The sequence below is a fragment of the Heterodontus francisci genome, chromosome 11 (genome assembly GCF_036365525.1).
Source record: "Heterodontus francisci isolate sHetFra1 chromosome 11, sHetFra1.hap1, whole genome shotgun sequence".
In the NCBI taxonomy this organism is placed as follows: Eukaryota; Metazoa; Chordata; class Chondrichthyes; order Heterodontiformes; family Heterodontidae; genus Heterodontus; species Heterodontus francisci.
The window spans coordinates 42,783,837-42,811,040 of record NC_090381.1 but is presented as its reverse complement, the minus strand read 5'-3'; the positions used below and the strand labels follow the sequence as shown (position 1 = coordinate 42,811,040).

Below are 27,204 nucleotides of genomic sequence, written 5' to 3'. Positions count from 1 at the left end.
GGCACTGGCAAGCAAGAACTTGGTTTAAAGTGTGTCTATTTCAATGCCAGGAGCATCCGGAATAAGGTGGGTGAGCTTGCATCATGGGTTGGTACCTGGGATCTCGATGTTGTGGCCATTTCGGAGACATGGGTAGAGCAGGGGCAGGAATGGATGTTGCAGGTTCCGGGATTTAGATGTTTCAGTTCTTTTGGGCCTCCTTATCTCGAGAGACAATGGATACGCGCCTGGAGGTGGTCAGTGGTTTGTGAAGCAGCGCCTGGAGTGGCTATAAAGGCCAATTCTGGAGTGACAGGCTCTTCCACAGGTGCTGCAGAGAAATTTGTTTGTTGGGGCTGTTGCACAGTTGGCTCTCCCCTTGCGCCTCTGTCTTTTTTCCTGCCAACTACTAAGTCTCTTCGACTCGCCACAATTTAGCCCTGTCTTTATGGCTGCCCGCCAGCTCTGGCGAATGCTGGCAACTGACTCCCACGACTTGTGATCAATGTCACACGATTTCATGTCGCGTTTGCAGACGTCTTTATAACGGAGACATGGACGGCCGGTGGGTCTGATACCAGTGGCGAGCTCGCTGTACAATGTGTCTTTGGGGATCCTGCCATCTTCCATGCGGCTCACATGGCCAAGCCATCTCAAGCGCCGCTGACTCAGTAGGGTGTATAAGCTGGGGATGTTGGCCGCTTCAAGGACTTCTGTGTTGGAGATATAGTCCTGCCACCTGATGCCAAGTATTCTCCGAAGGCAGCGAAGATGGAATGAATTGAGACGTTTCAGTAAGAACAGAGAAGATGGTAAAAGAGGGGGAGGGTGTGGCATTGTTAATCAAGGAGGGTATTACAGCGGCAGAAAGGACATTTGAGGACTCGTCTACTGAGGTAGTATGGGCCGAGGTTAGAAATAGGAGAGGACAGGTCACCCTGTTGGGAGTTTTCTATAGACCTCCGAATAGTTCCAGAGATGTAGAGGAAAGGATAGCGAAGATGATTCTCGACAGGAGCGAGAGTAACAGGGTAGTTGTTATGGGGGACTTTAACTTTCCAAATACTGACTGGAAATACTATAGTTCGAGTACTTTAGATGGGTCAGTTTTTGTCCAGTGTGTGCAGGAGGGTTTTCTGACACAGTATGTAGACAGGCCAACCAGGGGCGATGCCACATTGGATTTGGTACTGGGTAATGAACCCGGCCAGGTGTTAGATTTAGATGTAGGTGAGCACTTTGGTGATAGTGATCACAATTTGGTTAGGTTTACCTTAGCGATGGGCAGGGACAGGTATATACCGCAGGGCAAGAATTATAGCTGGGGGAAAGGAAATTATGATGCGATTAGGCAAGATTTAGGATGCGTAGGATGGGGAAGGAAACTGCAGGGGATGGGCACAATCGAAATGTGGAGCTTATTCAAGGAGCAGCTACTGCGTGTCCTTGATAAGTATGTACCTGTCAGGCAGGGAGGAAGTTGTCGAGCGAGGGAGCCGTGGTTTACTAAAGAAGTTGAAGCGCTTGTCAAGAGGAAGAAGAAGGCTTATGTTAGGATGAGACGTGAAGGCTCAGTTATGGCGCTTGAGAGTTACAAGCTAGCCAGGAAGGATCTAAAGGGAGAGCTAAGAAGAGCAAGGAGAGGACACGAGAAGTCATTGGCGGATAGGATCAAGGAAAACCCGAAGGCTTTCTATAGGTATATCAGGAATAAAAGAATGACTAGAGTTAGATTAGGGCCAATCAAGGATAGTAGTGGGAAGTTGTGTGTGGAATCAGAGGAGATAGGGGAAGCATTAAATGAATATTTTTCGTCAGTATTTACAGTAGAGAAAGAAAATGTTGTCGAGGAGAATACTGAGATTCAGACTACTAGGCTAGATGGGATTGAGGTTCACAAGGAGGAGGTGTTAGCAATTTTGGAAAGTGTGAAAATAAATAAGTCCCCTGGGCCAGATGGGATTTATCCTAGGATTCTCTGGGAAGCCAGGGAGGAGATTGCAGAGCCTTTGTCCTTGATCTTTATGTCGTCATTGTCAACAGGAATAGTGCCGGAAGACTGGAGGATAGCAATTGTTGTCCCCTTGTTCAAGAAGGGGAGTAGAGACAGCCCTGGTAATTATAGACCTGTGAGCCTTACTTTGGTTGTGGGTAAAATGTTGGAAAAGGTTAGAAGAGATAGGATTTATAATCATCTTGAAAAGAATAAGTTCATTAGTGATAGTCAGCACGGTTTTGTGAAGGGTAGGTCGTGCCTCACAAACCTTATTGAGTTTGTCGAGAAGGTGACCAAACAGGTGGATGAGGGTAAAGCAGTGGATGTGGTGTATATGGATTTCAGTAAGGCGTTTGATAAGGTTCCCCATGGTAGGCTATTGCAGAAAATACGGAAGTATGGGGTTGAAGGTGATTTAGAGCTTTGGATCAGAAATTGGCTAGCTGAAAGAAGACAGAGGGTGATGGTTGATGGCAAATGTTCATCCTGGAGTTTAGTTACTAGTGGTGTACCGCAAGGATCTGTTTTGGGGCCACTGCTGTTTGTCATTTTTATAAATGACCTGGATGACGGTGTAGAAGGGTGGGTTAGTAAATTTGCGGATGACACGAAGGTCGGTGGAGTTGTGGATAGTGCCGAAGGATGTTGTAGGGTACAGAGGGACATAGATAGGCTGCAGAGCTGGGCTGAGAGATGGCAAATGGAGTTTAATGCGGAAAAGTGTGAGGTGATTCACTTTGGAAGGAGTAACAGGAATGCAGAGTACTGGGCTAATGGGAAGATTCTTGGTAGTGTAGATGAACAGAGAGATCTTGGTGTCCAGGTACATAAATCCCTGAAAGTTGCTACCCAGGTTAATAGGGCTGTTAAGAAGGCATATGGTGTGTTAGCTTTTATTAGTAGGGGGATCGAGTTTTGGAGCCACGAGGTTATGCTGCAGCTGTACAAAATTCTGGTGAGGCCGCACCTGGAGTATTGCGTGCAGTTCTGGTCACCGCATTATAGGAAGAATGTGGAAGCTTTGGAAAGGGTGCAGAGGAGATTTACTAGGATGTTGCCTGGTATGGAGGGAAGGTCTTATGAGGAAAGGCTGAGGGACTTGAGGTTGTTTTCGTTGGAGAGAAGGAGGAGGAGAGGTGACTTAATAGAGACATATAAGATAATCAGAGGGGTAGATAGGGTGGATAGTGAGAGTCTTTTTCCTCGGATGGTGATGGCAAACACGAGGGGACATAGCTTTAAGTTGAGGGGTGATAGATATAGGGCAGATGTTAGAGGTAGTTTCTTTACTCAGAGTAGTAGGGGCGTGGAACGCCCTGCCTGCAACAGTAGTAGACTCGCCAACTTTAAGGGCATTTAAGTGGTCATTGGATAGACATATGGATGAAAATGGAATAGTGTAGGTCAGATGACTTCACAGGTCGGCGCAACATCGAGGGCCGAAGGGCCTGTACTGCGCTGTAATGTTCTAATTCCAATTCTAAAAAAATAAGAGCATTGAAATCTCACTCTATGAGATCAGACTGGTGGCACACAACGTGCTGATGTTAGGGATTTTATCAGGTCCACATGGCACTGAGTGGGGACCAGGTGCTTCTCCACAGGGAGGGAGGACAAATGGGGGAAAAAAGCCATCATTTGCTACTTTCAAGTACTTTCTGGCAGTCAATTGTAGAAGCCTGAAAGCAGGCTGCCTCCTGCTGTGTTGGCCAGGGAATGGTACATTGTGTGCAGAATCGAGGAGGGTGAGAGGGAAAACAACAGCTTGCATTTATATCATGCCTTTAAAGTAGTAAAACATCCCAAGGTGCTTCATAGGAGCATAATCCGTCAAAAACTAACACCAAGCCAAAGGAGGAGACATTAGGTCAGGTGACCAAACATTTGGTCAAAGAGGTAGGTTTTACCTGTTTAAAAAAACCAAAAAGGAGACAATATAATTCAGAAAAATGAAGTACAAATTAAAAACCTCTCTATTGTCTCCAGAAGCACAGTTTCTTTTTAATCTTATCCCTCTTACACTTTAAATACTTCAAGACGACAGAATATGCAAAAGTTAGAATATTCCTTCACTGTCAAAATTCTTTATAGTTCAATTTTTCTAAAATCAGCATTACTAGATTTCACTAAAAAGTTAGAATTGCTGGCCAAAGCTCAAAATTATTAGTGCCCTTTAATTGTTAGTTTTCAAACCTGCAAAACAGCTGAATATATTTTTGAACCATTAAAAAATGCTTTCCTAACCAGCTGACTGGAGGTACAGTATGTTGTTTTTTCCCCTGATGTAAGTCTCCTGCTAAAGTAAATATATTTTTGGTGTAAATTTGGCATTTAATCAAGATAGCAGGTAACCCAGGAGGCTGTACTGAATTGGTCTTCCCTTTGTGCTCCATGATGATATCAAGCACAGTACTGATCTGCTCATCCATAATGTCACTCAGCCTCAGATGAGCACTGTTGCTTCAACAATGTGCTTCTTTCACTTGCTATACTCTCTATCCTTGTGCTTTCTCCAATATCTTATTTGTCGCAGTGCAAATTCAGTCAGGAGCGTAGTTCTTTATGGTCACCAACCAGAAGGAGAAAAACATATTGATGATAGCAAAAACAAATACTGCTCCCATTTCTTCCTTTTTACTTCTATCCTGCCTACTCTCGGAATAATTTCATTGGAACCTCCCATTGATACAGCCCCTTTCAGTATCGTTCAACTGAAAAAGTACAACAATAAGAAAGCAGTGACGTAAGGACCACTAATAGGCAGATAATTGTGTCTTAGCACGTGTGGTTGTTCCAACTTTTTTCTACAACTTTCTTTTTTGAACTAAAACACAAAGTTTAAACCAAGGAGACGCTATTTATGAAAAGCAACTTTCTATGAATGGTGAAGGTGGATCAATATTCTGGAATTTCACTTGATTGCCTGGAGTAGTTATGCAAAACATTCCCTTAGTTTAAATGAGTAGGGTATAGTCTACAATAGATTGGACTATATAGAGTATATGGAAAGAATAAGAATTTTCTTATTCCATGCTTTCTTATGTGGGATTTTTTGTCTGCTCTGCTGAAGCCAATGAGGAATAAGACAGAAAGAATGACTACTCATGACCATGATAATCCAGCATTGCAAATATAAGCGTGAAGCCCTCTTGTAATACTGACTTCCTGATCCACAGAACAAACAAATATTACCAAAAAGGTGGATTTAAGGTATTCATTGTTCAACAGGACCATGATTAGGAAACAGGAGTCAAAACACACAATTTCATCCCCGTTCCCACATTAACAGCTATTATAAATAATATTGATGAGACTTGGCTAACCGGTGTCAATTAAACTCGCATCACAGGCAACCTTATGTTATGAATTTGTGTCCACTGGGAATTCAATTAGAATTCTTTAAACTGTTTTTATTTGGGGTCCTGAACAACCATCTGAGACAGGAAGCTACCACACGGACTGTATTAAAAAGTTCCAGATGCAAGAGGGTCTGTTCTAAGTACCACTCAGTCCTCGAATCTGAGCTATCACTATATTGTTGCACTGTTTAATTTACACAAAACCACACTTTCACACAGTCAAAATGCACAGTCTGAAAGTTATGTGAAATGAATATATCAACATTTTTATAAAACAACCTTTATTAGAACTTATTTTTAAATAAATAGAATTTCTGAAGCTGTTGTTTTCATCTCTTCATGCTCTCTCTCAGAGAACAGTGCTAAAGCATTCGCAGGCTGACGTCAAACTAACAGGTCTGGAGAATGGAGAACTACAGACCTATTAGTTTGATGTCAGTAGTAGGGAAAATGTTAGAAACTATTACAAAAGGATGTTAGAACTGGACACTTGGAAAATAATGATAAAATTGGAGAGAGTCAATATGGATTTATAAAAGGGAAATCATAGAAAGGGGATTAGAGTACAGAAGTAAAGATGTCTTGCTCCAGTTGTATAGAGCCTTGGTGAGACTGCACCTGGAGTATTGTGTACAGTCTTCGTCTGCTTATCTAAGGAAGGATATACTTGCCATAGAGGGAATGCAACGGAGGTTCATCAGACTGATCCCTGGGATAGCAGGATTGTCTTATGAGGAGAGAGTGAGGAAACTGGGCCTGTATTCTTTAGAGTTTCGAAGAATGAGAGGTGATCTCATTGAAACTTACAAAATTCTTACAGGGCGTGACAGGGTAGATGTGGATAGGATGTTTCCTCTGGCTGGTGAGTCTAGAACCAGGGGACACAGTCTCAGAATAAGGGGCAGGCCATTTAAGACTGAGATGAGGAGGAATTTCTTTACTCAGAGGGTGGTGAATCTGTGGAATTCTCTACCCCAGAGGGCTGTGGAAGCTCAATCATTGAGCATGTTCAAGACAGAAATCAATGGATTTCTGGAGATTAATGACATCAAGGGATATGGAGATAGTGCAGGAAAGAGGCGTTGAGGTTGATGATCAGCCATGATCTAATTAAATGGCGGAGCAGGCTCGATGGTTGTGTTGCAGGGAGTTCAATCATCCTCCCCATGTGGGAGTTCAGTCACCCTCCCTTGCCTTTCGGGAGTTCAGTCACCCTCCCTTATTTCCAACCTGTGCGGGTGTTCAATCACCCTCCCTTATCCCTGGTACTTACGGGAGTTCAGTTCCCCTCCCTTGTTCTGCTACTCGTGAGAGTTCATTCTCCCTCTCCACATGCAAGTAGTTACCAGGTGAGACTCAAGACTCAAGTTTCTTTGTTTGAACACCGGTTTATTCAAGCATGCAGGGGAGCCACACGAATCAATTCGAAACGTGCAAGCTCCCCGAAACACAATGTTCATACATGTTTATAGGATTACTTATGAGACATTGTTTACATACACCAATCAGATTATACAGAGTGATTTAAATGAGCCAGTCACGACTCATACATCCCTGCCACAAACACATCTGATGAGCACCAGTTTACCAGAAAGCCACACCTCCCCCCTGCTTGTCCGATTCTGTCTGTCTCAGCAATTTCATGTATCCAAGGTCTTTTGAAGCTTGTTCTTTGTTTCATGTATCTTTCTAGTTTATTCTTTGTGTCATATATCTTTTTTTTTCTTTTCAGGTTGCATGGCCTACCCCTGTTCCTATGTTCCTATGACAAACAATCTGACAGGCTGTGACTTGAACATTCCTTCCACGGTCATTACCATCTTCATTTACAGCTAAACAGGATGGTTAGTCCTACATTGCGGGACGGTTTTATGAACTTCAATTCATGAAATGGAGCATATATAATCTTGGGCCAAATGGCCACTTCCAAAGTAATGAACCTGAAAAATTATTTTCAAAGATATATACTTGCAGTGCAGATTTATTTTCCCTGCAATGCAAATAATTTTTGTGAATATTTTAAACAGAGGAAGCGGTGAGGTCTAGCTTTGGATACCTTCATTTGCCTATGCCTATTAAAATTTATGTTGCACTACCTTTACTATTTACAAGGTTGAGCAATCTGCTCATCCTAACAAAATAAATCCAACCTTTAGTTGAATCACATGACATCTGAAATCCAGAGTCTTACATTTGGGATCACCATGACAGGATGAAAAGTTCTTGTTTCATTAGGAAATATTTAAGAATGGAGCACTTTATTTAGCTATGCAGTCAGCATACATTCCAACTTTAAATATCAAATATGGTGCAAATATTCTTGACACACACCATGGATAAGTATCTACTAATGGCTAGGACTGAACTGTTCTACTGCAAAACAACCTGAAGCCAATTAAGTCATGTGACAAGACAGTCCAACATATTACCTTTAGGGGCTTATGGGGTGAGCCCTAAAGGTAATACCACAGCATGGCAAACAACCACAGCCAGTAGGTTAGTTTTACCAGCAGTTCGTCCTGATCACTCAGCTCTCACTTGTGGCTCCAAGTGCCACACCCTGGGAATTTGCCTCAGTTGGCATCCTGAACCTAGTGAGTAGCCAAGGAATAATGATCAAATACCTGGCGAATTTCAGACTTCATCAGCCCCACCATCGCTGTTTATCTGATGGGTGGGAATTCAGAAGTTGTATTATTGACGGATGCAAAAATCAACTGATATTCTCTCAGAGTACATATGCATGAAAGCATTAGCAGACCTGTAAGCAGGATTTTATTGATGTATTCTATCCTTCTTAAATTTGGTTATTTTAATTATTGGTTCACAATTTAATCCGTTTGGCATCTGATATTGCTCTTATCAATAAAGCTACTGAAAATAAACCTTTTAACTGTTTAAGCCTGGTCAAGGTAAAGCATAATTACAGACAACAGCTACTGATTAAAACCGCCTAGGTTAGTTTTGTGCAGTCTTCAGTACATATTATTAGAAAAAGAGATTCCCTTTGTGGAATGGCGAGCACCAATATTGTCATAAAGATTTGCATGACTTATCGTACAGAACTAGACAATTTGCAGTTTACACTTTAAAGTGCATATTTAATTTATACCAAAATCTGTACTACGTTCTGAACCTTCACAACCAGTCATTCTCCATTTCACAATTATTCAAAAATATCTTTTCAGTTTATTTATTTTTCACTGTAACACTCTAATGACTTAAAATGGTAGACTGAGCAGTGGTGGAACATATGCCAGTCAGAGATCAGGATTTGTGGCCACTATTTAAAAATGGAAAGGTACCACAAGTGGTTTGGATCCTCTTCCTGAAAGCTCACTCAAGCAATGCTCCCTCACCAACCTCATGACACATCCCTGTAGAAAGAGAGTATCGATTGGTGCATGAGGGAGTTTGGGTGCCACCACCTTTTCGGCATGACAAGAATAATGACCCAATCCTGGAAAGGTTGAATAGTCTTTATGCACCACCGACCAACAATTCCACCCCTGTTCTGATCCTGAAGCACATAAATCTCTGTACTAACATGCTGACAGACTTATTGTATAAAATACTGTCATTAAAAACATACAATTGCATCAAAATGCAAATCAATATAATGTAATTAAAGGTTCTTAGTGAAATATAAAATCAAAAGCAACTCACCACTTTTTCATGGGTATCATTACCTAGTTTTTTTCAGTACCTCTAATCTGAGTTAACCAAATCTTCCAATGGAAAGCAGTAACTCCAAGGTGTCGCGCTGCTGGCTCTCCCAGGTGACACTGCTGTTGCTGCCACTGCTCTGCTGCAAATCCTAGGGACCACCTTCAGATTGCTCCTGTGATCCTGCAACCTTTAGGAGCTGTGCAAGTCTAACAGGGCTACAGCTCCAATAGTACCTTTTTAAATCAGAAACAAGTAGGCACCTCACATGGAAGCATGCGGGAAGCTGCAAAGTGATTGGACAGTCAAAAGGAACCAATAGACTCTTGTAACTGAACAGCCAGTTAAAATATTAAAGACACAGGTTCTGGTCTGATAGGCTGCAATTTGTGTTAAGTACACACTAGTTTAAAAAAAAAACTGCAAAAGGTAATTTACTGTACAATTCACTACAGAAAAAAAAATCATGATCAAAAATTTTGTATAAAATTAAGCAGCTGTTTTTTTTACAATATCCTTTTTATTACACAGATAAAGAAAATATACAGGACATGAATACAAAAGTCATTTTAGCTTTTGAATAGTGAAAAACATGAGAACGACACAAAAAAGGCTGGTAAGCATTATTTCTGAGCTCGTATCCAATAGCAGAAAAATTCCAGAAGACATAAAGCCAACAAGTTTAGTTTAGTTTGTTTCTGGAAATAAATCAATGATCCAAATCAGAGCATTTGAACCATCTCAAAAACTGCTCCTTAAATTGTGATTGAAACTTTTTATAAAGTTTGATTTCAATGATTACAGGTCATTTTCTCCTTAAACGTAATAAAAGTAATAAAATACCACGTGTGCTTTAATAGGGAACACTATGCAGGTTAAATTCAATAGCCCGTAAAACAGGGATCATGATGTGGGATTAACATGTGCCTGTTGCTTCCGATGCAGGTGGCACGCCAACTTGGTGCTGCCTGCTAATTAACACCATTGCAGCTTGCAGCCAGCGCTGACTGTGATATTGAGTTGCTGCACACCCCAGTGGGGGGCCCAAAATTGAGAGGGGCTGGGACCACTAAAGCTAGCCTGCACTCCTTAAAGGGGAAATTCATTGTGGCTGGAGCAGGTGCTGGAGGTCATTGTGTAACTCATTTTGACATGGGAGAGTATGTGCTCCAAAGTTCTTGAATACTGCACTACAAACCATGGTGCAGGAGGTGGAAAGAAGAGAACTGCTGTACCGCCAGGAGACCCTCCAGACAATGCTCAGAAGGGATTGGGACCAGATAGATGTGGTCAATGCCACGAGTTGAGCCCTGAGGACCTGGATGCAGTGTTGCAAAAGTTCACTCACTTCAGAGAGGTCAAGGTCAGTGAACGCATCTTCAAATGCCATAATCCCACCATCTGGTCAATGCACCACACCCCATCTCTCAACTACCAACAATAAATAAATCACGACTCATGCCCAACATTAAATTAAAAAAACGTTGGAAATACTCAGCAAGTCAGGCAGCATCTGTGGAGAGGGAAACAAAGTTTTGATGAAATGTTAACTTACCTAACATTCATAGCTGCACCTCATCCTCACACAATTAGCACTGCTGCAAACCTCACACCCACATCTCACAGCTTGCACACACTGCCAGCTATTCAACCATGACAGCCACATCACCCAAACACATTGCACTACTCCTGCTGACAACCATACTACTCTCTTGCAGGACAAGGTGGGGCACAACCCGAGACAGCAGGAGCGAGCCAGCGGGGGACAGGCGCGGCTGCATGTTCTTACCCCAATGGAGGAGATGGTGGCCATTGCTGAAGCTGTGGCCAGTGGCAAGGCTGAAACCATAGAAGATTAGAGTATCCTCATACCTAACCCTCCATCTCACAGTCCACTTCCTCCTCATTCCATAATCTCTTCTGATTTACAAACTACAGATGGTCCAAGCATGCACCTTATGTTTGTTGCTCATCACGCCAGCCACCCCACTCTGCCCCTCCCTTAATCCACTCATCACAACCTTAAACATGTGCCTTTCTCCCTTCAGATGCCCAAAAACTGCCACCAGGACAGGCAGCGGTGGAAGAAAAACAAGACACTGATGATGAAGAAACACCATCACTTGATTTCACACTCACAGCCCTCAGCTCAGATACTGACACTGCATGTAATTTAGAGAGTAGCACAGAGGCAGGATCTGCCTGCAGCCAGGGCAGGAGGGATGGTTTACTTTGGTGCCAGCTCGCCACAGGGTGAGGTCACACAGGAGGTCTGCTGCAGAAATCTTAGATGAGCACGTCAATTGGGGAGGCTACAGAAGATTGATGGGTATGCACAAAGAAATGCTTGGTGCATTGGTAAGCCTGCCAAAAAGCCTGAGGTCAATGTCAAAGAGCAGGGAGGCCAGCACTAACTTTGCCCAGGACTTTGCGCAGAGCTTGCAGCCTATCCTTTCTAGCCGATGGAAGTAGTGGCCAACTCCATTAGCACACATGCGGATCTAACCATGATATAGCCCGATGGCCGATGTCTCAGCTTCTATTTCAGCACAAGCAGAAGCCACCCAAAGTCTGGATGCTGCAGTAGAAGCTCAGCCTTCAGTTTTGCAAGGCCAGCTTGCTAACATGCAAGCTCAGACTGCTCTTAAGCAAGCTCAACTTGCTGCCATCATGGTTGCGGATACCAGTGTTGAAAGGGGCTTGCAGGATGTTACAGGGTGTTCTCCAGCAGACAGTGGGTTTGCTGAGGCACCGCCCCAGGGTAGTGGCCATGACTCCATGGAGCATGAATCTCCTGTCCCCTCTCAGGATGAGAACATTAGTCACTGCCACTCTGGCAGTGTCCTTGCTATTGCCAGCCAGCCAGCCTGGACTGCTGTCACCTATACTAAGATGCTTCAGTCTGAAATTGGACCTTCCAGAACATTCGCTGATTGAAAGCGTTCTGCATGGCTACCTGTAGTCTCTCCCACTAAAAGTCTGCAGCTTTCCACTAGCCATACTGCAGCCACTGGGACAGGTAAAAGCACACAGAAGATGGACGCCAAGGGAATGCACAAAGGTGATTAGTTGACTTTTGTATGCAATATTGCATGGTTTTAATTTTAAATTTAGTTTGGATTTATTTTTGTGTTGGCTTTCGTTCTTGCATTCTGGCCAAGCGGATGCTGTGATGTTCAGTGACAGAGGAGGTAAGGTGGGTACTGTTGGTGAATGGAGAATTGGTGTTGCGTTACTGATATTGAGCTCAGTTGAGATTACCTCCTCCTCTCCTCTTCTGCTCACCGTTTAGCCACATATTGGCGACGTTTTGCAGGGTGCAGCAGACCACCATAAATTTTGACACCCATTCTGCTGAGTACTGTACGGCTTGTCCAGAGTGGTCCAAGCAGCAGAAGTGTTGTTTCAGCACGCCAATGGCCTAGTGGTCATATAGGAACATAAGAAATAGGTGCAGGAGTAGGCCATTCAGCCCCTCAAGCCTGCCCCGCCATTCAATAAGATCATGGCTGATCTGTCCCAGGCCTCAACTCCTCTTTCGGGCCTGCTCTGCAAACCCCTTGACTTCCCGGGATTTCAAAAATCTATCTACCTCCTCCATAAATACACTTAGTGACCTAGCCTCCACAACTCTCTGAGGTAGAGAATTCCAGAGATTCACCACCCTCTGAGAGAAGAAATTCCTTCGCATCTCAGTTTTACATGTGTACCCCCTTATTCTGTAACTGTAATATTTCATGTAGCAGCATGGCTTTCATTACATGCATGCTGCCCACGTGTGCAAAGGTTGTGCACTGGTGTCATGAGCCAAGTGGTCAGTGGATAGCCCTTGTCACCCAATAGCCAACCTCTGGTTTGTCATGGTGGCTCAAATGCAGAAGGCACGGTGGACTGCTGCAGAATGAAGGCATCATGACTGTTGCCAGGATACTAAGCATTGACCTACATGATTCTCTGTCTATGGTCATAGACGGCTGGACACTGAGGGAATGGAATCACTTCCAGTTGTGGTACATCTCAGACTTGACATGTGCTGGCTGCAAAGTGGTGAGTGTGTAGTCAATGGCATCCTGCACCATGGGGAAGCCTGCACTTCTCACAAAGCCAGGTGCTGATTCTGCTTGCTGCTTTCGGGCAAGAGTGAATATAATGTCGTCAGCTCTCTTTGAATAGAGAACTTTGGTGACCTCCCTTACTCAACAGTGGATGGCAAACTATGAGATGTTGAATATCACCTGCTGCAGACAGGAAGGAGCCAGGCACAAACGTTAATGGCCACATTCAGCTTCATATCCACTGGCAATGCCGTCCTATCCCTGCTCTGAGGTTGAAGCTATGGTTGCAACAGGTGGCAGATTTCAGTAAGGTCCTCCTCGCTGCTCCTCACTCAGGTTCAGCTAGAACAACTGCTCCCTGAATACCCAGGCAGATATGGTCTCCTGCTGAGAGCACTTCACCCCCTCCTCTCTTTTCTATCAGCTTGCCCGACTGTGACACCTTTGCTCATTCTCCCAGTCTTGCTGTATTCCAAGGAAAATGTCTGGGAGCAACTGGTTTGTGCAGAATCCTTGAAGGCAGAACAAAGGCCTTCAGTACCTGCCACACTACTCCCCATAGTCTGTAGCAATTTTAAAGCACTCTAGAAAGCACCAAACACTTGTACAAACAGAGCAACGGCCTGTAGAAATCAAGCAGCAACTAACCTGTAAGTAGTTGATAATCCCTTTAAATAGCGAGGGTCTTTCCTGTTACTGAATGCATGATTCAGAGAGGGCATTAGCTGGAGTGTTGAGCTCCAAAATGGTAGCACTGCTGTCAAATCAGTGTTACACGCTGACTGATGTCATGATCTGTCTACTCTGCATACTTCTAGCGGATGTTCATTGTGCACACAAAAATCCTCACCAATATGGCATCCAGCATGACCAGATGTGTGCATCTGCACCACAAATGCCATTTTGAATCTCTAAGGACTCTGTGGATACCCATAAAACAGGCACTATGGATTGGAATTTTGCACTCAATATGTTTTCAGGTGTAATGCGACAGCTTACCATATGGGTCTGAGTTCTCAAAAGAATATACTGATCCCTCTCTCATACTTTTAAAAGGGGCATCCTTCATAGACTATACAGCATATAAACTGTTAGGAGAGATTTGGAAGAAAATTTCAAGAATAATTAAGCATCCATAACATTTTTGTTGACTAAAGAAAACTCTCAGACATCCGCATGTCCACCGTTTTCAGCACAGTACTGAGCAGGAGTGGCAGCTTGCATAATAGCACCACACAAGGAAGACAATAATAGACATTACAGCAGCAAAACAATGCCATTTAGTCCCTCACACCTGTCCCATTGCTAGCTCACCAATTTACTTGCTCGTCCCTTTATATTATTCCTTTTCAAACACTCATTAATAGTCTTATAGTCTGCTGCTTCATTAGCCACATGTGGGAAAACAATGAGAATCCTTTGTGTGGCAATAATGTCTTCCAACTTTTCCCTTTTCCTGAGTTTATACTCCTTGGTTCCAAATTGACCAAAAAATGGAAACATTCTTTCACTTTCAGAATTTTGAACATTTACAATAGGTCTACTCTTAATCTCTTTCCTGTGAAAAGAGACTTTTTAAAAATCCTTTTTCATAACTACAGCCTCTCATTCCTGGTATCATTGTGATGAATTGATTATGTACTCATTCCAGGTCTAATATCTTTCCTATAGTGAAGTACCCAGAATGGCACACTATAATACTCATCCAGTCGAACTAGTGTCCTGTTCAAATTCAGTATGATGCAGCAGTTGCCAGGTTTCAGCTTTGTAATGTTTTAAGGTTGCAGTAAGGAAAGAAATTGTCTTAAATACAGATAAAGGAGCAGCTGATAAATTACAGCATTCCTTTTTCAAGCAAAGTCAAACTCTTCGCAACATTGACTTGATTTCAAATACAATTCATTTGACGTGAAACATTTTGGGATGCCCCAAGGACAGTATATAACTGGTTTTGTTAATATGTGTGCCTCCAGTTGCTGATTCAAGAGTGGGATTGGTGAAGGCGTGGAGAAGACTAACTGCATGCTCTCTCAACCAGGACACATGGCACAGGGTGGGGGAGATTTAGTCAAACGAAAGAGGGGACAATAGGTTACAAAAACAGGAAGGGTGGCGTAATTGCAAATCTCCATCAGGGTGCTTCACACAATCCAGATTGATAAACAAAATGCGGAATTTTACAACTTTAGATATTTACACTGGAATCAGGAATCATTCCTCCTTTAAGGCTGTCCACAAAATAAAAAAATCCTGGATTATTACTAAAGCTAGGTGGTTACCGTAATGGGACCCTGCCACCTGTTGGGATGGACAACGCAGATGCCTATAACCAAACTTGGATACAAGAAGCAAAACTAGGGCTTGGTAAAAATGTTCAAATATCGTGACAAGACCAGGGCTAGATTATACTGCAATTCTATTATATAAAGAACTGTACTCAACTGTAAAACAATTGACTTATACATTTGTAATTAACTTAATGCTTAAATAAATCCTTTTTAAACATTCATGCCAACACAGTATTATAATCGGGACATAGGAGCAAGAGTAGGCCATTCAGCCCATCGAACCTGCCCTGTCATTCAATATGATCATGGCTGATCATCCACTTCAATGCCTTTTTCCCGCACTATCCTCATATCCCCTTATGTTATTTGTATTTAGAATTCTGTCCATCTCTGCTTTAAACATACTTAATGAGTGAGCTTCCACAGTCCTCTGGGATAGAGAATTCCAAAGATGCACAACCTCTGAGTAAAGAAATTTCTCCTCAACTCTGTCCTAAGTGGCTTCCCCCTTATTCTGAAATTGTGTCCCCTGGTTCTAGACTCCCCAACCAGGAGAAGCATCTTAGCTGCATCTACCCTGTCTATCCCTTTAAGTATTTTATAGGTTTCAATGAGATCACCTCTCATTCTTCGAAACTCTAGAGAATGCAGGCCCAGTTTCCCCAATCTCCCTTCATAGGACAGTGCTGCCATCCCGGGAACAGGTCTGGTGAACCTTCGTTGCACTCCCTCTATGGCAATAATATCCTTTCTAAGGTAAGGGACCAAAACTGCAAACAGTACTCCAGGTGTGGTCTAACCAAGGTTCTATACAATTGAAGCAAGACTTCACTACTCCTGTACTCAAATTCTCTTGTGATAAAGGCGAATATACCATTAGCCTTTCTAATTGCTTGCTGCACCTGCATGTTAGCTTTCAGTGACTTATTGACAAGGACACCCAGGTCCCTTTGTACATCTACACTTTCTAATCTCTTACCATTGAAGAAATACTCTGCACATCTGTTCCTCCTACCAAAGTGGATAACCTCACACTTTTCCACATTATATTCCACCAGCCACATTCTTGCCCAATCACTAAGTCTGTCCAAATCCCCCTGAAGCCGCTTTGCATCTTCCTCACAAAATTCCCACCTAGTTTTGTGTCATCCGCGAACTTGGAAATACTATATTTGGTCCCCACAACCAAATCATTGATATATATTCTGAACAGCTCAGGCCCAAGCACTGATCCCTGCGGTACCCCACTAGTCATAGGCTGCCAACGTGAGATGACCCGTTTATTCCTACTGTCTGCTTTCTGTCTGTTAACCAATCCTAATCCATGCCAGTATATTAACTCCTCTCCCATGTGCTTTAATTTTGCTAGCCAACCTCCTGTGGGGGATTTTATCAAAAGCCTTCTGAAAATCCAAGTCTACCACATCCACCGACTCCCCTTTATCAATTCTGTTAGTAACATCTCAAAAAACTCCAACTGGTTTGTCAAACATGATTTCCCATTCATAAATTCATGGTGACTATGCCCAATCAGATCATTATTATCCAAGTGTCCATTTATCACATCCTTTAGAATAGATTCTAGCATTTTCCCAATGACTGATGTAAGGCCAACAGGTCTGTAATTCCCTATTTTCTCTCTCGTTCCCTTCTTAAATAGTGGGGTGACATTTGCAACCTTCCAATCTGCAGGAACCACTCCAGAATCTATAGAATTATGGAAGATGATCACTAATGCATCCACCATCTTCATAGTTACCTCTTTTAACACTCTGGGATGTAGAATATCAGGTCCTGGGGACTTATCAACCTTCAGCCCCATTAATTTCTCCAATACAACCATCTTGCTAATTTCCTTCAATTCCTCATTCCCCCTAATCCCTTGGATCTTCTAATTCTGCGAGATTTCTTGTATCTTCCTCAGTGAAGACTGACACAAAGTAATCATTTGGCTTCTGTGCCATTTCTCTATTCCCCATTATAAATTCTCCTGACTCTGCCTGTCTTAGCCAAACTTTTCCTTTTTATGTACCTGTAGAAGCTTTTACAGTCAGTTTTTATATTTTTTGCTAGCTTGCGTTCATATTCTATTCGTCCTTGTTCACAACATCAACAATTTTTACAATTTGACCTCATTTTCTCAACTCTCTTCTTGAATCACTTGGAAATGGATCATATAATTCTTCGACTATTCTTTCTAGTTAATGTATTTCCACCGATAAATCAAAAGCTTGGGACAGAGATTGGGCAGCTGTGTGCATGCATGATTATTGTTAGTTCATTACTTTTTAATTGGAAGTCAGTTATAGATTGCATTTCCTTGTGGTGTGGTTATTTGGTGTGATGCGCTCATCCATCCTTAAAAAAAGTTGTGAAACTATTATTTGTTGGAGTAAACGTGATTCCCTTTGCCACAGGGACATCAATAATTTTTGGGCAACTTTATCTGTTCTTCATCACAACACTGTGCAGTGTTTCAGCAATGACAAAACTTAAGCTTACAGGCATGCTGATAACAGAGAGAGATGAACAGCAGCTCTACAGAAACCTGGATTACCCATTATCCCAGCAGAAAGACAGCAGCAACAGAGAAAGGAGGCTAACAAAAATGGGAGGATATAGTCTGAGCTTTCCAACCAGTTCTGTGCTTATACTTTCTGCAATCAGCACCAAAGCTACCTTGTGTTTGGTTTGTGTCTGAGTGGCTACAATCACGTCTTAAAAGTAACCAGATACTTGGAAAAACACTTTCAAATCCCTTCCAGCTGTTATGCCAGTTCCCTCTTAAGTTGCCACAGCTAGCACCAAACAAAAGAGGTAAGTTTGAATTTATTGTCATAACTTCTGCCAACAGGTTTAACAGTACCTTGGAAAGCTGTATGTTAACCTTTTCTCCACACAGCCCTCTAACTCCATTGCCACCATCACCTTAGCCCTAAGCTACTAACATGGTCCTGTAGTTTTTTTTTCTGGGAATATGCAGTTTGCCTTTAAGGCTTGCAAAGGATCAGTATTGCTTTAAGAACCAGCAAGCCTCAGGAGTTATAGGAAGGTGCATTTTCTTTGCTTTAAAAACAGCCATTTGGAGACTGCGATTCAAAGGGTGCATTCCCGATACCATGGAAACAGCCACTGGGAGAGAGTCTCACGCGATACATTTGTTACAATTCAGTTTTGAACTGGCTTTTAGTTGAAGCTTGTTCTAACAGAACACACAGACACAGAGACTGACACAGACAGAAGACAACAGCTGGTGTTGGCACCTGTTGCGAAGGATGGGCCTGGTCACATTACCGGAGATCGCTCCATCCAGTTGGACCGTGCTGTACCACCTATCCTTCGTGGAAAAGTTTCTACGGAAAAACACCTTTGACCACCAATCCATCAGGTAGTGGTCTGCATGGAATGTCCTCAAGACCCTCCGGGAAAAGAAGATGGTGGATCCAGTCGGATGGTTCCCTGAGCAGACTGCCAAAGTCATTTGGTGGAATGCCTCATCACCAGAACTTTCAAACAAGCACCATGATCTAGCTTGGCTGGTGGTGAGAAGAGCCCTCCCCGTCAGATCCTTCCTGCAAGCCCAGAGTCTCACACCCTCTGCACAATGCCCTCGAGGTGGCTGTGGTGGGGAAGAGACAGTTGTCCACCTCTTTCTGGAATGTGTCTTTGCAAAGCAGGTGTGGAAAGAGATGCAGTTGTTTTTGTCGAGGTTCAGCCCAAGCAGCTCTGTAACACAGGAGTCTGTACTCTATGGGCTGTTCCCAGGGATGCAAAGACGCCTTTTGGTCTACCCGAAACTTGCTGGTCTTGCAGCGCAAAGAGTTGTCCACGACCGAATGTTGCAGACTGGCACATTCCAAGGTCCAGGACTATGTACTGAGGGACGCACTAAAGCTGGGGGCAGACGCGGCAAAGGCTCAATGGGGAAAGACCACTGTGTAAGGTCCCCCCACCAAGGTGAACTGAGGGGCTGGATCCATGGAAAACCCCTCGAACTGTAGCCAGAAAATATTTGTCTGCTGTAAAATGTACATGGCATGTAAAATGAAATGGAAGGGTTGTGAGGCAACTCACTCCTGTATTGAAGGAAACTGATCTCCTTTGCAGTCTTTGTCTTGTTGTGACTTGGTGCATTTGGAACTGTTTTGTAATTTTTTTTTTTTAAAACAGATTTTTATGAATAAAGTGTACTTTGGAAATTAAAAAAGTGTTGGCACCTGAAGAAAGAGCTCTCAACCATTTAAACTGAAGAGGATTTTAGTCTGTTTATTATCTCTCAAAATTCTAAAAAAAAAGTCAAGCCAAAACAGAGATCTCTGGTAATTTAAATTGAAGAAAGGGAAGTTAGACTGAGACAATCTTTTATCCCTCAAAAACTCTAAAGAAAGCTTGATTCCATTGCAAATGTTTGCAAGTTGTTAATTGTTGAAATTTGCTGGAGAAGGAAAGCATCACCTACTAAAGTTAGACTACGGACTGTTCTACCGTGGAAGAACCTTTTTCCCCCCACATTGGACTGTGATGACTTCAAGCAACATTGGACTGTAAATTTGCAAGGACTCTAATTTTTTCTATTTTAAGTGTTGTTTATATCTTCATAGTGTTTAAGAATTTAGTTCTTCTAATTAAAGAGTTAATTTGTTGATTTAAAGTTACCTTGTCTGGTTAGCCTCATTCGGGGGGGGGGGGGGGGGGCGGTGGTGTTGGTGTTTAATAGATGGTACAATTTGGCTGGGTCTTTCTTTAACTTGGAAAGTTTTAAATGATATGTTAACTGATCTGTGGAGCAGCGGGATTGAATTAAGAGTGCGTTGGTCCCACCACAATCAGAATCGTATATTTTGATTGGGGGCTTTGACAGGAGCGATCGGTCATAATACTACCAATTGCATCCCCAGCCTCACACCACCGGATTTGTCTCCTCCTAATATTTGATCCCAAGTCTCCTGCTCTCCTGTTGCTCGTTGGCCCTTGTTCCCAACCTTCTGGCTCATTCTTGGATCGTTGTATCTGCAATTTCTCTGGCCTCATTCTTGACCTTTAAGCAAGACTGTGGGTTTTACAAGACGTAATAAAAACAGAAAGGAGACAATTCCAGGTCCGTCAGCATTTCAGCAAGATTTGAAAAAAGGGTTAATATTTATTTTGGGTAGAAACCTTCACTATAATGTGGGCTTCTGACAGAGGGTCTCACTCTAAAAAGTTAACTTGGCCTGGAATTTGCAGACAGCAGCGAAGCAAGGGTGCTCCCTGCTGACCATGAAGTAAGTCTCGCTGAAAGGTCAAATTCTTGCCAGAGAGATTGCTTGATCTATCACTGTACAGTGATACTGCAACTGATTGCAGCATTCTTTATTAGGGATTCCCAGTTTAGAACAGCAGTGATGTCTTCAGGCTGTACAAAAATCCAATCACATTAAAAGGAGTCGCACAAACCTGCAGAACAGGAAACAAAAAACAAATAAAATTTAAATGTATTTTTTTTAAATATAAGCTTTAAAAAATCTATTATTTAACAGCACTCCACAATTCTAGAATTATTTTTTCTGTCAGTTCTGTTCATCAAATGTTATTAATCACTTTGCCGTTAAAAACCCAGTTACACTTAATTAAAAATTATTTGAGGGGTTTCAAATGACGATGTAGGAGTGGGAAAAATAAAGTTCTCTGATTTTAACAATTACTGGCTGTGGGCGGTAGTCCACAGCACAGCCTGTATCAGAACCTTCAGTGACAGACGCAACTTCAGGACTTCCATGCTAATCTGCACATGCCCCCGCCACCCCTGCAAGATCCAGCCCATTTCCAGATGCTGACAGGCCTGCTGTGTATTTCCAGCATTTTTCCATCTTCATTTCAAATTTCCAGCATTTTCAGGATTTCTTTTTCTCTCTCTATATTTTTAACATTTGCAAAATACTAACAAAAAATGAGCGAGTTTCAGTTAATTCCGGAAAAAACACCAATAGTTTTTAGATGAATGATAAGAAACTTTGAGCATTTAAACCAAGCACATTCCTTGGGTGCACAAGTATGTTAATATCATAATCTGAACTATGCATATTTGTCACATAGCAGTTTTCACCTATAACTGCATTTTGTAAATTTTGAACAGACCCTCTTCAGAACAACATTGATGTTAGTGTCTTTTAGGTAGGCTAGTAATAATATTACACTGCATGGAGAGGACAGGTTAGGCACCACAGTTCATTCCTACAAACTGCAATTACTTCAAAACACCTATTTCAAATTTTGCATACTTTAGTTTAAAAAATGCAGCGACACGTTTGTCAATAAATTTTATTGCTTCCTCAAAATTTTTCATATCGGATACTCAGGTATTTCTGGACCTGAAAAAAAGTTACCAGGATCTTGAATATTGCTTCATGACATCTTATTTTACAGAATATTTCATTCCCAAATGTCCAATCAATTATCTTCAGGTCTTTTATTGCCTGTCTCTCCCTTGCACTACGTCCTGTTGTGAAGGCTTTGGCAATACCAGTCGGGTCAGTCAGAGAATTGCTCAGAGCCAGATCAGGTTGGCGCAACCAGCTTTCTCTTCTTCCACCACCACCACCCCACCCATTCCCCTATTATCATTTTCACTCTGTACCTTTGCTAGTGACAATGACACCAGTGGAAAGTTGTCAAAATCAGTATTCTTGAACCTTGTATCCTAGCAGTCTGTGGCAGATAACAATTGTATTTGAATATGTCGTACCACTGAACCTTCGAATGTTATACTTGGTAACAATTTTTTTTCTATTGTTCAGTAACAGAAACCACTTCATTTTAATGCTTATTCCCCAGTGTTTTAAGAGATCCAACATTATGAATGCAACATATAATTCTGTCTGTCGTGTCTGCTATTAAATGGTCATGTAATAACTCAACCGTTTTAGAAACCTTGGAATTAATTAAGTACATAGAGTGGCTCTTAAAATTGTTTAGCATTTCTATCTGTGCAGTATCTTGGTTTAAAAAAGCTACAGCTTACCAAGTCCCTTATGTTTTTTGAGATGCACAAACACCAATTCACTACATTGTTTCAAAGTACTGTGCAACACAGCAGAAAAGGCAACTTTAGTAAATTAGCTAAATATACCAATAGCAAATGTGCAAATAATTACAATGCCCACATACATCTTTGACAAATGGTATATTATAAATATAATTGAAGCTGTTCCCAATTACGTGTGTGGGAGTTGGGAGGAAGAAAAACTTTAATGTGCTACTGTTTACAATTAAGAACAATTGCTGTGAGTTTGTCTGAAGTATGTAACTGGCTTGAGATTCTGATGGGGAAAATAAATCAAAACAATTGGACAGCTCTACTACTGTGACAGACTTGCAAATATTCATGCTCCTTTGCAGCAAATAGAAGTCCAACTGCAAGCAAAATCAATTGTGACTCATTAGAAGCAACAACCATTCATTTTGGTTTAAAAATGTAACCTACATTAAAGCGTACATCATTCTTAAAGATAAACGTGGTTCTTATTTAAACAAGTTAATACTTCCTACCATTCCTGCTGATTTTCTTTCCATTCTCAGGAATTACATTTACGCCCACATTCTAATGTTTTCCCGATGTTGAAAGATCTGCGTAGTTCAGCAACCTTTTAAAAAAACATGATAATCCATATTCAAGGGTCCTGACCTATATTCTGGGGCATCACTATGGTTGTAAAGATTCAAAAAAAGATGAAGACGATCACCAAACCTGGGCTTTAAAAGCCTGAACATTATTCCTACTGCAACCGCCACGACATTCCGTGTAAAGGCCACGAGGTTAGGTATACATTGCTAGGGTTGCTATTTTGAATATACTAATGTCCACAGGGGCAGGAAGATGATGAAAATAGCTGAAGAGGTCACACCCTACATGTTACTGACACTATCACTTTATGTGTTGAGGGAAAATGTGCAATTAAAATTTGAAATAAAAATGTGCCAGGATGCGATTTTCCAATAATGTATTTAATTAGGCCCAAAGTGACACTTTATCACAAGCAACTGACCAGATCACACCACAGGCATCAGTTGTGATGTGTAGCTCTGCTCCCTGTATCAGTTGCAAAGAAACATTATATAATACACCTCAAAAATGTTTAACAAAAATGTCAGTACTGAATGCAAACATTTTCTACATGGGGAAAAACAATTCCATTTACATCCAAGTTAATTTAAGCCATACCCACATGACCTTACAGACCAAAGATATTTTAAATATATTAGTCATATTTCATGGCATTGCACAGTGTGAATAGTCTTCAATTAATGCAAGTCAGAGAACAGGGCAGAACTGGACTAGGGTGTGTATACTGATAATAGAATCTGTATTTTAAATTTAAAGTCATGCACTTTACGCCCCACCCCCCATATTCGTATTTTACATTATTTTATCCCCCAATTTTCTTTCCATTGAACAGAAAGGAAAATTGAACTGATGTATGAGAGGCAGCCAATGTGCAACTCAGTTTACCACCATGCCCAAAGTAAAATTACCTCAGAATTTCCCAAGTTTATGCCTCCATGGGTCTGATTTTTGAAAGAATTTGTACATGCTTCTGTACAATGAAAACATCTGAAATCATAATGTACATAAAGCACCATTGATTCAGAAATCTGTAACTATAATATAACCACAATTTGGGTCCAACTCACCAACCATCCTTTAATATCTGAGATACTTCAGTGAGATCAAAAAGGAGCAGAGACATTAAAGAATCCCATAAATACACCATTTGAGAGGAGGCAGAGAGAGATCTGGAGACTATAGTACACTTAATATAAACATGTTCAGTTACTGTTCAGCAATGAATAAAGCAAATAAAATGCCAGCAACAATTTATATAGCATCCTTAACATAAAACATCCCAAGGGATATGAAGCAAAATTTGACAGTGAGCCATGTATTAGAGCAAATAACTGAAAGTTTGGTCTGAGGTAGATTTTAAGGAGAGTCTCAAAGGCAGAAAGAGGGGGAGACAGGCAGAGACATTTAGGGCTAAAATTCCAGAGCCTAGGGCCAAGGCAGCTAAAGGCACGGCCACCAGTGGTGGAGCGATTAAAATCGAGGTTGCTCAAGGGGCCAGAATTAGAGCAAAGCTAACTCAGAAGGTTGTGGTACTGGAGGAGATTACAGCAAAAAGGGAGGGGCAAGGCCATAGAGAGATTTGAAAACAAGGATAAGAATTTTAAAAATCAAGGCATTTGAGTCACAATGTAGGCCAACGAGCACAGGGGTGATGGGTTAACGGGACATGGTGTGAGCAAGGACATGGGCAGCAGAGTTTTGGATGATCAAGTTAATGGAGAGTAGAACATGGGAAACCAGCCAGGACTTTATTGGAATAGTCAAATGATAACAAAGGTATGATTGAGGGTTTCAGCAGGAGTGGAGTTGGGCATGCTACGGAGGTGGCAATAGCAGACCCGAGCGATGGCGTGGATATGTGGTCGGAAGTTCATCTCGGGGTCAAACATAGTACCAAGGTTGGGAACAGTCTGGTTCAGCCTTAGACAGTTGCCAGGTGAGGGATAGAGTCGGAGGCTAGGGAATGCAGCGCATGGCAGGAACCAAAGACAACGGCTGTGGTCTTCCCGATATTTAATTGGAAGAAATTTCTGCTCATCTAGTACTGGATGCTGGGCAAGCAATCTGATAATTTAGAGACAGTGGAGGATTCGAGAGATGTGGTAATGAGGTAGAGCTAAATTAATATTGTGAAACTACTGCACCAGTCTAAAGTTTCAAGCTATATTGCACTCAGTTCTGGTCACTACAGCACTCGGGGAACATCAAAGCCCCGGAAGAGACGCCAGAAGGATTATCGGGTTTATCCCTATTATCAAAGAAAAAGAACCAAACGAGAGGGGATCTTAGACATATACAAGATACTGACACAGAAAAAGTTCATCAGGAGCACTATTCCAATGTAAAAACCATGAATGCAGGGCAAGGGGACATAGGTACATGACATTCAATGACATTATCATTGAACCCCCCACCACCAACAGCCTGGGGGTCAGCATTGACCAGAAACTTATCTGGACCAGCCATATAAATACTGAGCTGGGTATTCTGCGGCAAGCAACTCATTTCATGACTCCCCAAAGCCTGTCTACCATCCACAAGGCACAAGTATGATGGAACATTCTCCACTTGCCTGGATGAGTGCAGCTCCAACACTCAAGCTCAGCACCATCCAGGACAAAGCAGCCCACTTGATTGGCACCTCATCCACCACTTTAAACATTCACTCCCTTCACCACCAGCACAGTGGCAGTCGTGCATATCATCCACAAGATGTACTGCAGCAACTCATCAAGACTTCAATTGTACTTTCAAATCTGCGACACCTCCCATCTAGATGGGCAAAGACAGTAGATGCATGGGACCACCACCTGCAAGTTCCTCTCCAAGTCACACACCATCCTGACTTGGAACTAAATTCCTTCACTCTTGCTGGGTTAAAATCCTGAAACTCCCTCTCTAACAGCACTATGGGTGCACCTACACCATATGGACTGCAGTGGTTCAAGGCGGCGGCTCCTTCTCGAGGGCAATTAGGGATGGGCAATAAATGCTGGCTCTTGCCAGCATTTCCCATGTACAAATCTTTAAAGAAAGATAAAAAGTAAATTCAGAACTAATGTTAGGAGGCACTTCTTCACACAGTGATCAATTTTTGGAATGGTCTTCCAGGTAGGGTAATCGATGCAAACTCAAATAAGCTAGAGGCAGCTGGATATTATGAGGAAAATAAGCATAGTCACTCATGGAAGGGCGGGTTAGATGAGTTCAATTGCTTCTTTCATCTGTACTTATTTTTGTGGTAATTATATACTCAAAGGTGTGCATTTAGCATCTGAGTCAAACACCAGGAGAAAACTGGAAACCTCCACAATGAGTTTAATACACTTCACAGCTCTGTAATATTCCCAGTATGTATTTTTGAACAAAACATAGCCTAATCAATCTGTATGCTTGCACACACATAACAATGATAACCAAGTGGTCTGCTGCCATTAGACCAAAGAGTACGACTTTACTCAAATTATAAGCAACCTGTGTACCCTAGCAGGTGTTTTGCAAAACTTAGCCCTTCAATTACATTTAAACTGTGATTAGGATCTGAAAAACCTCAGCAACAATGCATTCATGATGGAACGTCAGGTTGGTTGGGGGAAAAAGCTGCAACTTATCTGTACTATCTACTTTTCAAAAAAAAAACCCACAAGATGTTGTTACATTTTACTTTAATAAAATAAATTCACAATTTAAAAAAAAAATATTAACATGGTGACCATACACAAGTCTATGCATGTTTGTAAAATGTGGACACTTTGGAAAATGCCTTCAGCATTTGTCCATAGACCATTATCAGCAGCCTTTCCAAGGTGTTGATCATTCTTTCCCTTCTCCAGGTTTGAAAATGTACAGTAGTTCAGATGCTGAAGTGTGGAGAATGAATCACTGAATATCGTCATCATCAAAGAGGTCTTCAAAGTCTAAAGAGTTTAAAAAGTACAATTAATATCCTCAAATCAAGATTTACTTTATTTCTCTGCTCTCTTTTCCTTCCTTCTCTATCCCCTTCTCCCCAACCTCCCTCACCCCCAATGAGGTTCAATGAGAAATGCAGGAGAGCATGTCAGGAACAACACCAGGCATACCTGAAAATGAGGTGCCAACCTGATGAAGCTACAACACAGGAGTACATGCATGCTAAACAGAGGAAGTAGCATGCAATAGCGCTCCCACAACCTACGGATCAGGTAAAAGCTCTGCAGTCCTGCCACATCCAGTCATGAATGGTGGTGGACAATTAAACAACTAAGCAGAGGAGGCG

At 42.0% G+C, this 27,204-nt stretch overlaps 1 protein-coding gene across 2 annotated transcripts in view; it reads right to left on the bottom strand.

Annotated features, from left to right (window-relative positions):
• Positions 1 to 9,530: 9,530 nt before the first annotated feature.
• cops9 (COP9 signalosome subunit 9) overlaps positions 9,531 to 27,204 on the bottom strand; it is a 35,475-nt gene continuing 17,801 nt past the window's right edge. The window contains exon 3 of one of the 2 annotated variants that reach the window (XM_068042043.1): positions 9,531 to 20,779. In XM_068042043.1, the coding sequence (XP_067898144.1) occupies positions 20,760 to 20,779 (20 nt within the window). In that variant the 3' untranslated portion in view covers positions 9,531 to 20,759. Of the gene's footprint in view, positions 20,780 to 26,594; positions 26,864 to 27,204 lie in introns of those variants that run through there. The other variant, XM_068042042.1, reaches the window with a different exon arrangement.